Here is a 12,787-nt window from a genome sequence, read left to right as displayed (position 1 = left end):
GGGCCCGGCGGCGCCCGCAGGGAACCAAGATGGCCCTGAGCGGGCCCCACTGCGGCGGCGGCGGGGAGCCGGGCCGGGGCGCCGGGGCGCGGGGCCGAGGAGCCGAGGGGCGCGGGGCCGGGACGCCGCCGCCGCCGCCGCCGCCCTGGGCGGCCGGGACCCGCGGGCCAGGCCCCGGCCGCCTCCCGCCGCCGCAGCCCGGCCGCGCGTTCCCGGAAAGGCGGGCGGGGCGCGCCAGGTAAGCGGCGGCGGCGGCGGCGGGGGCGGCGGCGGGGGCGGGCCCGGGCCAGGTGGGCCCCCGCGGGCGGCCGGGAGCCCGCCGGGCCGAGCGCGGGCGGAGGCCGCGGCCCGGGCCTGCGCGGCCCGCCGCCCGGAGCCAGGCCAAGCCCGGGGCGGCCGGCTCGGGGCGGGAAGAGGGGAAGGAGGGAGGCGGACCGGCACGGGCGGCTCGGTGGCTTCCTCAGCCGGGTCCGGGGGCGTCCGCGGCCGCGGCGACAGGCCGCGACGACGCCGACGGCCGCGCCGGGGGGCCGGGGTCTCGGCGCCGCCGCCTTCCTTACCCTGCATGCTGCTGACGGCCGGGTGGCCGGGCGCTGGGGACCCCACGGGGCCCGGGGTGCCGCTGCCGCTGCCGCCCCCGGAGCCGCCGCCGCCGCTCGGGCTCGGAGCCGCCATTGTTGGGAGTGAGGAGCCGAGCGGCGCCGCGGCGGCTGCAATGCAGCAAGCTCGGCCTCTCGCACGGCCGAGGGGCGTGGCCAGAGCTCGCTTTGTGCCCGCCCCCGGCACGCCCCCAGCCCGCCCCCGCCCGCGGCTGAAGCGGAGCCGCACCAGATGCTGAGCGGCTGAGCGGCAGAACTGACCAGGTCGCCGGTGCGGGACCCCAGAGGCCGGCAGAAGTCCTGCACCGGGGCTGCGGGCCGCCACGGGGCCTAGAGCGGTTTGCGGAGTGAGGAGTGTGTGCATTTGGGGTATAAAAGGGTACACAGCTTCTATCATTCCTACAGAGGTGTGTGACCCCAAAAGTTTAAGAAGCCCCTGTTGGAATCTCAGAACCCAAAACCAGAATCGTAAAACTGAAAGGGATCGCAGAGCTCGTGCTTCTTGTCCAGTCTCTGACACGGCACTTCCAGAGGGGACTTGGCTCTACCTGTGGTTCCATCTGGAGCTCCCACTAAGCCTTGCCTAACACCCTGACCCTCTACACTGCCCTGGGAGATCCTAAGGAATGCTACTGAAAGTACCGTCAATGGACCCATCCCAAGAAGACTGAATCAGAATTTACATTTTAATAATATCCCCAGGTAATTTGTATGCACATTAAATTTGAAAAACAGTATCTTAAGCATGCAAGCTCCCTGGCCTCCCGAAATATATTATCTATATCACCGACTTCCCCTAAATACACACTGGATTCTCTCCCCCACCTCTTCTACACCTTATAAGACGAGCCATATAAATTATATAATTTAAATATGAATTATATAAGATGGCAACTTCACAGAACAAAATCAAGTTTCTTCCAGTGCTTGGCACAGAGACTGGTTTTAGGAAGGCAGCAGCTAAAAGAAAAAAAAAAAAAAGGTCCTTTATGAGGCTGGGGGTTTGTGGGCCAACAGAAATGTAATTGGAACGGTAAGGTATGGATCTCTTGGCAGAGGTATGTCTCGTCTATATATAGAATGACCAACTATACAATATGCCAAGTAGTCTGAAACATGGAGCTGGATGTTTCCTGCCCTTTGGAAGCACTGAGCAATCTATACCAGGACATCCTTCCACACAGACCTTATCTGTGCTGGAACTTCCTCGGGGCATCTTGGTAATGTCCCCTCCATCAACAGAAGCCTTGCCTTCTTGCTCCGAACCCAACCTCAGCCATCATCTTGACTGCTCACAGGGGCTAGAGTTAGGGCTTAGGGAAAGTAAACTGGGGAGGCAGTGAAGGCAAACTGAAGGTGAGAGCATGTAGGTGTGCTTAAAAGTGGAGAGCCTTGCATTCCAGCCTGCCAGAACTCTCCTCTGAGGGCCTGGCTGGCAGAGCGACATCTCCATTTCCAGGTCATTAGAAACACTGCCAAATTCCCATCTGGGAATCAGTATCCCAGATTGCTCTTCTTGGTCCTGGGGAACCATAAAAGTGGGGTCCCCAGAAAGGAAATATAATCAGAACCTGGAAGGAAAGTGTCCCATCCAGGCTGTTCAGCCCAGAGTACAGGCTAAATACTCAATCTGCGTCTTTGACATGGTGCTGATGGGAAGAATAGCAACAAATGACAGAGAAAAGGAGGAGCTGAGGCTCCCTAAATGCTCTTCTTTGGAGGTACAGATTGGAAGACAGCTTTCTTTTCTTTGAGGTTTATGTTTTAGTGCCCGGAGGGGTTAATATCAAAAATCAAATGAAATTCTTCTCTCAAAACATCAACACAACTTGCCAACAATTAACAAAGATTGATGCAAAAATATAGGGACCCCACCACCACCATCCCCAGGCAATAGTTTTGCACTTTCCTTGGCTTGGCCACTTTAACATCCTGGGAGAAAGCATCAACAGCCTCATAGTTTTTTGGCAAACACACCAAATGTCGTCATCAGACTCCAGATGCAGGATTACCAGACACCAAATAGTTCTATCTGAGAAATTTTCTGACACTTTATTCCAGTACCTGCCAGTAGATTTCACAACCAGTTCCTGCTGACTAAATGTCACTGTTGTGTATGCCATTTCATTTCTCACTTGCAGTTCCTTGGGTTTTGGAGTGGTACCAAGAAATGACTTGGAAGACTTCTAGTCTCCCCACCCGCATTAGTACCATAAGTATCCCTCCCCCATTTTTTGATGTGGACAATTGATATACTTACAGTCTTATGTAAAATGCTACTAGTCTCTTTTTCCAATTATACATATTTCTTTAATAGAAACTTATTATTTAATAGAAATCCTAGAGGCAATACTAGAGATTAGTCAACTATTTAGTAGGAAAAAGTTTTCCAATATTATTTTAGATTATATAGGTTACATTTAAGATTGTTCAAGAAGAGTTTAATCAAGTAAGAAAAACATTGACCTGATACAGTTAAGTGAACTTAAATGAGGAAAATATGTGTAACAAATAAACCTAAAGGAAAACATTCCAACTAGGAAATTCATTCAGGAAAGTTGAATTAAAAGAGTAAATATATTGTGGGATCTAAAATATGAGACAAATGAACTTATTTACAAGACAGAAACAGACTCACAGACATAGAAAAGAAACTTGTGGTTACCAAGGGGAAAGGGGGTGGGGGAGGTATAAATTAGGAGTTTGGGATTAGCAGATACAAATGACTGTATATAAAATAGATAAACAACAAGGTCCTACTGTACAGCACAGGGAACTGTATTCAATATCCTGTAATAAATGATAATGGAAAAGAATATGAAAAAGAATATATATATATATGTATATATATCTGAATCACGCTGCAGCATGCCAGAAACTAACACAACATTGTAAATCAACTATACTTCAATGAAAAAGAAATTTTTAATTAAAGAAGTACTTTAAGATAAAATGGGACAAAAAGAGTCTAAAGAAAGCAGAAATAAAGGATGCTTTCAGAGAAGAGTAATATGTAACTAATTAGTTTTTTGTTTAATAATGCCTAATGCTGCGCTTGTAATAAAACAGACAGTATACTTGGATTGCTGTTAGTATTGTTAACTAGTGCATAAGAACCAGGGATAAGAACCATCAGGGACTTCCCTGGTGGTGCAGTGGCTAAGAATCCGCCTGCCAATGCAGGGGACACCGGTTGGAGCCCCGGTCTGGGAAGATCCCACATGCCGCGGAGCAACTAAGCCCGTGTGCCACAGCTACCGAGCCTGCGCTCTAAAGCCCAAGAGCCACAACTACTGAGCCCGCATACCACAACTACTGAAGCCTGCGCGCCTAGAGCCCGTGCTCCACAACAAGAGAAGCCACTGCAATGAGAAGCCTGCGCACCACAACGAAGAGTAGCCAGCCCCCACTTGCCACAACTAGAGAAAGCCTGCGTGCAGCAACGAAGACCCAACACAGCCAAAAATAAATAAATAAATAAATTAATTAATTAAAAAAAAAACATCAACTAGGTCTGAGTTTGGGCAAAAACAAGAAAGGATCTTGGCTTGTTCAAATTGATGAAGCTATGAGCTTTTTACTTTTTCTATGCTAATTTTTTTCTTATATATTTATGTTTTATGGTTTCTTATAGACTGAATTGTGTCTCCCCTGCAAAAAAAAATTCGTATGTTGAGGTCCTAACCCACAGTACCTCAGAATGTGACTGTATTGGAGATAAGGCTTTAAAGAGGTAATTAAGGTAAAAGGAGGTCACACTGGGCCCTAATCCAATATGACTGGTGTCCTTTTAAGGAGAACAGGACACACAGAGAGAAGGCTGTGTGAAGACACAGGGAGAAGACGGCCATCTACAAGCCGAGGAGAGAGGCCTGAGAAGAAGGCAACCCTGCTGACACGTTGATCTGTACTTCCAGCTTCCAGGATTGTGAGAAAATACATTTCTCTTGGTTAAGCCTCCCAGTCTGGGGTACTTTGTTATGACAGCCATAACAAACCCATACATGGTTCAAAATAATGAATCGCTTAAAAGAAGTACAGCCTTTTTAGTAATATACTAGTAGCTGGCATAATCCTTGGGGAGCGGAAAAGGCAATTAGGCAAAATATGTTTCAATAACCAGCAAATTCATGTTTATAAGAGCTCCTTGACAAAAATCCCTAAAGGGGCCTGAAGTTCTTGGCTCTGTCATGTAATGATTTTTCCTTCCCACTGGAGAGGATGGATATAACAGAGTAAGGCCATTGCTATGAGCAATGTATGACAAGGTCAGAGTGACATCTGTATACCCCCTGCTTAGAGCACCTTTGCTTAGAAATGTAGCTTGCTTGTTCTTCTTGATACAGGTCTCAATGGTTACATTAAGAGGACAGTTTTCTCTTCACATTCCAAATAAGGCAAAAATAAACTGCAATTGATTGACACTGCTGTGAACACTTGTGTACAAGTTTTTGCATAGGTTTTCAAATTTCTTGTGTACATGCCTAAAAGCAGAATTGTTGGATCACACAGTAACTCTGTGTTTAACCATTTGAGGAACTGCCAAACTCTCTTCCAAAGTAACTACACCATTTTACATTTCTACCAGCAGTGTATGAGTGTTCCAGCTTCTCCACATCTTAGGCAAACACATTATGATCTGTCTTTTTTATTAGAGCCACCCTTATGGTAACAGTGTATTTTGAGGCATTTCATCTATAATAGCCACTGAATTGGACATTGGCAGACATTGTATATTTTATAAACTTAAAATGAAATGTGTTCATTTCAAGAGGAACTACCACAACATGAATTCCTGTGACCACAGATGACTCACTTTTGGTACATCGGTCCATATCAAATCTACCAGTCAGAGCTCAAGGAAACTGTGCCCTTTTCTGAGAGGTACAAACAATTTGTTGGCTTCCTCTAACCATCAGAAATCAGTAACTAAATTCTATTAGTAGTGGATGAAGCATTTTATCAGCGACATAGATGAACGAAAAAATTAATGCTGGACACATAGGAAATTCTCTATTTTTGGAATATTGAAAAAAATTCAATTATTCAACAATAGGAATTAATAATAAAGTTATACACTATACACAGCACAAAAATATTAATGAGCAGGAGAGAAGATGTCACAAGAACAAAAAGTCTGAATTGCGTTTTATAAAAAGATAAAGTGGACACTTAGGAAAAATGCAATTTACCTTATATTAGTCAGATGCTAAGAGCTTCTCTAAGTCTAAATACACCTCTGAAAACTACACCTCATTATACCCCAGAAGTACTTCATATGTTTGTCTGTAATACATAAATATAAAGATATATTTACTTATATATCTAAAGAACGTATGAACCAATAAATGAGCACCAGCAATGCAATAGAAAAAAAAATGAGTAAAAGATAAATAAATGGCTTCTAAACCACTGATTCCAAATCTCGTTCATAATTATAGTAGTATGCATTTAAATAATAATGGTATATAATATTTTCCTTTAAAAATTGATAAATATATTTTTCTGTTGACATTTCTAACTTATGAACTACCTCAGACACAAGCTCCCATTAGTTCGAAGAAAGGTCGTATTTAAACTCAGTTCATTCATCTAAAGTCATTCTCTCCCTGATCTTGTCTTAGGTCGTAGATAAAGACAGCCTCTGATGGCCCACAAAACAGCCACATTCCAGTACCAATTTATTCTTTTTAATTAATTTATTTATTTATTTATTTATTTTTGGCTGCATTGGGTCTTCCTTGTGGTGTGCGGGCTTCTCAGTGCAGTGGCTTCCCTTGTTGCAGAGCATGGGCTCTAGGCGTGGGGGCTTCAGTAGTTGTGGCACACGGACTCAGTAGTTGTGGCATGTGGACTCAGTAGTTGTGGCTCACGGGCTCTAGAGCGCAGGCTCAGTAGTTGTGGCGCACGGGCTTAGTTGCTCCGCGGCATGTGGGATCTTCCCTGACCAGGGCTCGAACCTGTGTCCCCTGCATTGGCAGGCGGATTCTTAACCACGGCGCCACCAGGGAAGTCCCTCCAGTACCAATTTAGAGTTGTAAAACTTTCACATAATACTGCATCAAAATTTAAAATTTGTTATAAAGAACTAAAATTTCAAAAAGAACTAGAATTTTACCACTTCCTATCTGTTTTATTCATCTTTCCTTTCTCCATATAAGTGACTGGGCAACTGGATTTGGAGAAAGTCTTTTGATAATAAACTTTTGGTAGCTTATGAATTGTGAATATTGTAAATGTAATACCTAATGAAAATTATTTAATATGTAGCTAAATTGAGATTGATAGCTGTCCTTCTGTTGTTGCAACAAGCATTCTTTTATGAGTTACAAAGTATTGATTACCATACATTTATATTCTTCTAAGCAGTTTCATTTAAAAACTAATCAGAAACACAAATTATTTTTGAAAAGTCTGTTTTATAAAAAGATATGTTTTTTCCTTATTTTACTTACACAAAATGTTTCTTTTCTTCTCTTTATTGAACAGAAAATAAATGTACCGAGTTTCTAATCTCTGCTCTGGTTCTACTCGAATAGCAATTAATTGCAAGATACAGAGATGATAGATCGTGTAAGAATTTACTCAGTGAATATTTATTACTAGATCAATAGAGTAAAATTTTTGATAGTACTTTTTTTACTTAAAAGTCTTTATTGGTTCCCTTTAAGCCTGAAAATAAAGTTTTGTTAAGCTACCCTCCCCATTTCTCTCTGCCTATTCTAACCTGTTCTTGACAGGTGCTACTGTAGAGCTTTCATGCCATTTTTGGTCTATTATGCCTTATTAAATCCAAGCCACATGTGCAGTCAAAGAAAAATGATAATCTTTTTGTCATTTCTAAACTACTCTCTCCTGATGTTACATATATAAGCCATGTTTTAGCAGGTTTTTTTTCCCCTACCATCTCACAAGTCTGTGTGCTAGAATTCGGGAATATATTTTTAGACAGTTTGGTGCAGTTCAGTGGTTTTCAGGAAGCCAAGTTAAGGGATTTCTTTGTTCTTTTCCCTCTCAGCCAGGCTGGAGCAAGGAGACATGATCTTAAAAGCTCAGGAGTGTATGACGACACAGAGATGGGTAGCATTTGTCCTGGAGGACCACAGGACGCCACAGGGACCTCAGGAGGACTCACATCACTGTTTCACGAGGTCCAAACGATGCCACTCGGATGTGGTTGCCTTGAACACAACTGTCCTCCGGCATCCATGCGTGGTCCGGGTGGTCCTAGGGGTGGCCTTGGAGGGCGACACAGGCTCACAGACAAGGTTGTCTACACCAGACCATGTCTCCTTGACTACATATGTTTTCAGGTATGTGGAGGAAATCCAAGATCATTCTTCATGGAGAAAGAAGTCCAGATCCCAGTTTATAAGAGAGTGTATCCATGAGACAAATGTCTAACTCTCCCAGATAGGTCTTGAGGATCTAACTCCTTCTTTCTTTTTTTTTCCCCCCTAGTGGACTCTGATTGAGCTCTAGTGCTCACAAGTCATGAATCTTCCAGGACAGTCACAATTCAAATACTACGTTCCCAATTTTTGACCATGAGGTCTGAATTTGGGTCCTGAAAATACAGTTACATACACCTAGGATAAATTCTTGCTGTTGCTCTTGACTGATTCCTTCGTATTTCTCTCTTGGGAGCTGCCCTGAATAACGGGGATCTGGGGAAGGACCGTTCCTAGACGCCTGGTGCCTGGTGGAGACAACAGACTGACAAGAACATGGCCAGTGCTCTGGGGGAGAAGGGCTCTGGGGGAGAAGGGCTCTAGGGGAGAAGGGCTCTGGTGAGGCAGTGCCCTCCCCAGGCTGCAGTGGTCAGCCTTGCCTCTTCCCCTGAAAGCCCTCCAACCCACTGGCCAGCTGAGCCCTCAGGCATCCCCAATGAGCTCTAAAACCCAGAATCCAAGGTGGGCATCATTAAACTACCACCTCCTCTGAGTTCTGGAGAATATTACTGAGCAGTTCTGTTCAAACACCTTTAGAGACCAGGTTAAAGTCCTGGAAAATGTAAAGAGACTTGATTTACAGGGATGGTCAGCGTATGTCATACACCATAAAAGGTGTTCCCAATTCAAAATAAGAATTTAAAAACTGTGCTTGCCAAACGAAATACATGCTTCCAGTTTCCAGTGCCTGGTTTGGAGGGTCCACAGCAGCATCAGAGGAAAGAAGGAATCTTTGGTAAAATTCTGCAAGCTTTAATGAATACACTCTATGCATAATTCTTGGTATCCCAGCTTCTTCCAAGATGAGGTTATGTTCTGTGCCTTTGGCCACATGCCGTTTCTTCTGCGCATCTCCACGGGCAGCCTGAATCTCTCTGCAGTGGCCCTCCGAGACTTCCTAAAACACACTGCTGCTGCCCATTAACTTAATTTTCTCTGTGTTCTCCTAATACCACATGATGAATAGACTATATTCTGGAAAATAGGGTTTTTTTTGGTATTTTCTTTTAAACCCCAGTGTCTGGTTCATCCCAATCCTTTTCTCTCTGTGTGTTTCCCAATGTTCAGACCCTTTTTGTTAATTAGCAGTGACAGATGACTCACCCGTCTTGCTGGCTCCCCAGAGGAAGAAAAAGCTTGCTTCTTCTATTGATCTCAAGCCCTTCAAGAGTCACCAAACGCTCCTGGAAGCTTCTGTCACAGGGAGGAAAGTTCAATCTGAAAAAACTTGGGCAGTGGTCCAGCCATCCCTCGCATCCGACAGCAAGGACAGATGGGCCTCCCACTGCTCGATGCTGGTGGGGTTTTCAGGAGCCCTGGCCATCAGAAAGAGGGAAATGTCACAGATTCAGCAAGGGCAGGGGCTGGCTGTCCAAAGCCGGGAGGGTCATCAGCTCAGCAAGAGATCAAGCAGCTTGAAGGGAAGGAGACCCATGGAGGCCACAAGGGACCGCGCGGAAAGCAGAAATCAGTAAGAAGCATCAAGATGAGGCACCTAAGGGACCAAAGAAGGAGAATTCTGGGTGGTAGAATGTTTAAGGGAGTCTGAGGCCTCTTACTCAATCTCCCTGAAATTGTTAACCAGATAGAACTCTCCAAGCTTTAAAGGGCCCCTGATCGGTTAATGGGATAAAGAATCATCTGTGCATCACACTAAGTGAAGTAAGTCAGAAAGAGAACAAATACTACATATCACTTGTATGTGGAATCTAAAATATGACACAAATCAACATATCTACAAAACAGAAACAGACTCTCAGACATAGAGGACAGATTTGTAGTTGCCAAGGGGAAGGGGGGTGGGGGAGGGACGGATTGGGAGTTTGGGATCAGCAGATATAAACTATTATATGTAGGATGGATAAACAACAAGGTCCTGTATAGCACAGAGAACTAGATTCAATATCCTGTGATAAACCATAATGGAAAAGAATATTAAAAAGAATGTATGTATACTTATAACTGAATCACTTTGCTGTACAGCAGAAATTAACACAACATTGTAAATCAACTATACTTAAATAAAATTAAAAAAAAAAGAATCATCTATAGGATTCAGAAGTTTTCCACATCTGTACCTGAAGGCAGGAGCTCTTTTTCTGGCACGAACAAGAGACGGATCAATTACATAGAGAGTCTTGACGAGGTGAGATCCCAACTTTTAGTAAACATTAGGCTCTGTGGTTGAAACCCTATCCAGAACACGAAGATAATTTTCAGTGATGCTTAAGGTTATACAATATCCTACCAGGTACTTTTTGGAATTTCTTAGTAGGCACATTTCTTCAAAAATTGCTTAATTAACAGATGGTATTGAAAAATGAAAATGTTTTGCCAATGATGTACTTTTTCCATTTGGAGGGTTTGTGAAGTTTCTTTTTTAATTTATGACAGCCATTAAAACTAAGTGTTGAAAAAAAAAAGTAAAGGTAGAACAAGACCTGAAAAATCTCTGTAAAATTAGAGTATTAAATCAAGATTTGCTCAACTAAGGAGGCCTGTTCCATCTCATTTTAAGTGGGAATTTTATTCAACAAATAAAATAAGTATTTTGAAAAATTATTTTTTCATTCTTACCTCAGTCTTTGTTAACTTTTATATTCACGTTTTATTATATAGAATATGTAGGCAAAATAATACATGTATATTATTTATTAATAAATACATATACAAATAGTGGCTCTCTAGCCTCAAAATAGTTTTACTGGTAAAGAGTGCTTGATCAAAAAAGTGTAGCGACCACTGCTCTAAATCAGGGTTTCTCAAATGTGGCCGCAAGTCAAACTCACACAAAAGGCATGTTAAGCCCAGATTTCTTGCCTTCTCCTAAAATTAGGTTCTCTGAGAAGTGGAGCCTCGAAATACAGTTTTTAAGCAAACTTCCAAAATGATGCTTTTGGCACTGGTCTGAGGAGAAGCACTACAATGCACAGTTAATAATAAATAATTGTCTCAACTCATACTTCAAGAGACTAACAGACCTAGTTAGTGGCCAAAACTTTTATGGGCAGGAATGATGATCACATATCACAAGGAGCAAGGTGACAGTTTATAAAGAAATTATTAAACTGCCAAGTGTAACTTCCATATCAAGAACCATCTATCAGAATTAGAGTTTTCAACCTGAAGTTCGTGGGTTCCAAGGATGCACTTCAGGGCTCTGTGAACTCCCTGAATTTGTGTGCAAAATTTTGTATATAGATATGTATGCGCACTTTCCTTGTGAAAAGAGTTATAGCTTCCATCAGATTCACAGAGGGCTCCGTGGCCCAATTAAAGCTTTCAAATTACTGTTATCTTCCTTGGATGTTTATCAGCTAAAAACTTAACATGCTAAAGATAAAAACTCATCATCTTCCCTTTCCAAACCAGCTCACCTCTTGAATTTCTTAGAAGCAAAGCACCTTGGTGTTGGAAGTAACACCCTCTGCAAGTGTCTCTCTAAATGTTTCTGACAAATTGTTACCCATGTTCTGCTCAGGAACTCAAAAAACAGCTTTGTTACACAAGTCGCCTTCAGAAACTTCCACCTGGGTTAAGCTGAAATAGTATTTTTCACTATTTTCGCCGCAGAGTGGGTCTTGCTCAGGTCCTGGGGCCTAGAAAAACATGCTGAATCCGTTTCCCACTGGTCAGTTTTTCAGATATGTGAAGACATCATGACCCACCCATCCCCCCCTTTGCCCAAAGCTTTGTTTCTTCAGAGATGTCTCCCATTCCTGATAACCCTGGGCAGGGTACTTCACTATACTGACAACTCTTTTTTTTTTTTTTTTTTTTGGCGGTACGTGGGCCTCTCACTGCTGTGGCCTCTCCCGTTGCGGAGCACAGGCTCCGGACACGCAGGCTCAGCGGACCAGGGCACGAACCCGTGTCCCTGCATCGGCAGGCGGACTCTCAACCACTGCGCCACCAGGGAAGCCCCAACTCCTTTTTAAAATGCTCTACGGTTTGCCAATTGCCCGTGATTGAACATTCATACGATACACACGTAACTCCAGTCTCTCAGATTTGGACCTGATACTTACTACTAACACAGCTTTGTCCCACAAGATGACTGTGTGGTCGAGTGCAGGATGGCCTGGAAATGGGCAAGACCGAAGTTCTGAAACTGATGAGGGCTTCACCCGTTATCCCGGTTAGAAATGACGGGGAAGGAGGTAGGGGTAGAGAGTGGACAGAGCGGAGGTGTCGAAGAGATAGGCGGTAAAATCATAGGACTTGGCCATTGTTGGCACGTGGGAAAGGGAAGAAGGGGAGGGAGGAGGCGAGGAAGACACCACGTTGAAGGCGTGAGGTGAGGGGGGCAGGCAGGCAAGAGACAAGGTGGGAAGAGAGGCTGGCACCCTACTGAACTTCAACACTGAAAGAGGGAAGGTGGAAGGAGAGCGCCCGGGAAATGCAGAGTAGGTGAGAGCTGGAGAAGCGGGACAGAGCAAGGTTGGGGCAAATCATATGCCCCTGGGAAGCCAAGTGAGGTGAGAACCCCAAGGACGAGAGACTCCGGTAAGAACCTGGGATAGGACCCGAAAGCTTCAGCTCTGGGTGTGGGACTGGCAGAGGGGTCTGGGAAAGTCACGAAAACGACCTCTGCAGCCCTCGCAGTGCTTGGTCCAAGTGCCCGGCCCAGACCCGGGGCTCACTACACATCCAGGTGAGGACTGAGTGACCGCGCGGAGCTCGAATGAATGACACAACCGCCCGCTGCAGACGACGCACAGTGGCCTCGGCGCCGCG

The 12,787-nt window shown here is 44.5% G+C and overlaps 1 protein-coding gene across 4 annotated transcripts in view; it reads right to left on the bottom strand.

The window, feature by feature from the left end:
• MAP2K4 (mitogen-activated protein kinase kinase 4) overlaps window positions 1-688 on the bottom strand; it is a 107,048-nt gene extending 106,360 nt beyond the window's left edge. For all 4 annotated transcript variants that reach the window (XR_014014028.1, XM_081219866.1, XM_081219867.1 and 1 more), the window contains exon 1: window positions 561-688. Coding sequence is in view for 2 of the 4 variants with exons in the window: in XM_081219866.1 (XP_081075992.1) it covers window positions 561-675 (115 nt within the window). In the remaining 2 variants the exon portion in view is untranslated. The remainder of the gene's footprint in view (window positions 1-560) is intronic.
• Between the last annotated feature and the right edge of the window lie 12,099 nt (window positions 689-12,787).

This window comes from Mesoplodon bidens (genome assembly GCF_964165515.1).
Source record: "Mesoplodon bidens genome assembly, chromosome: 19".
In the NCBI taxonomy this organism is placed as follows: Eukaryota; Metazoa; Chordata; class Mammalia; order Artiodactyla; family Ziphiidae; genus Mesoplodon; species Mesoplodon bidens.
Note: the sequence above shows the minus strand (reverse complement) of the source record. Positions and strands in the feature narration are given on the sequence as shown.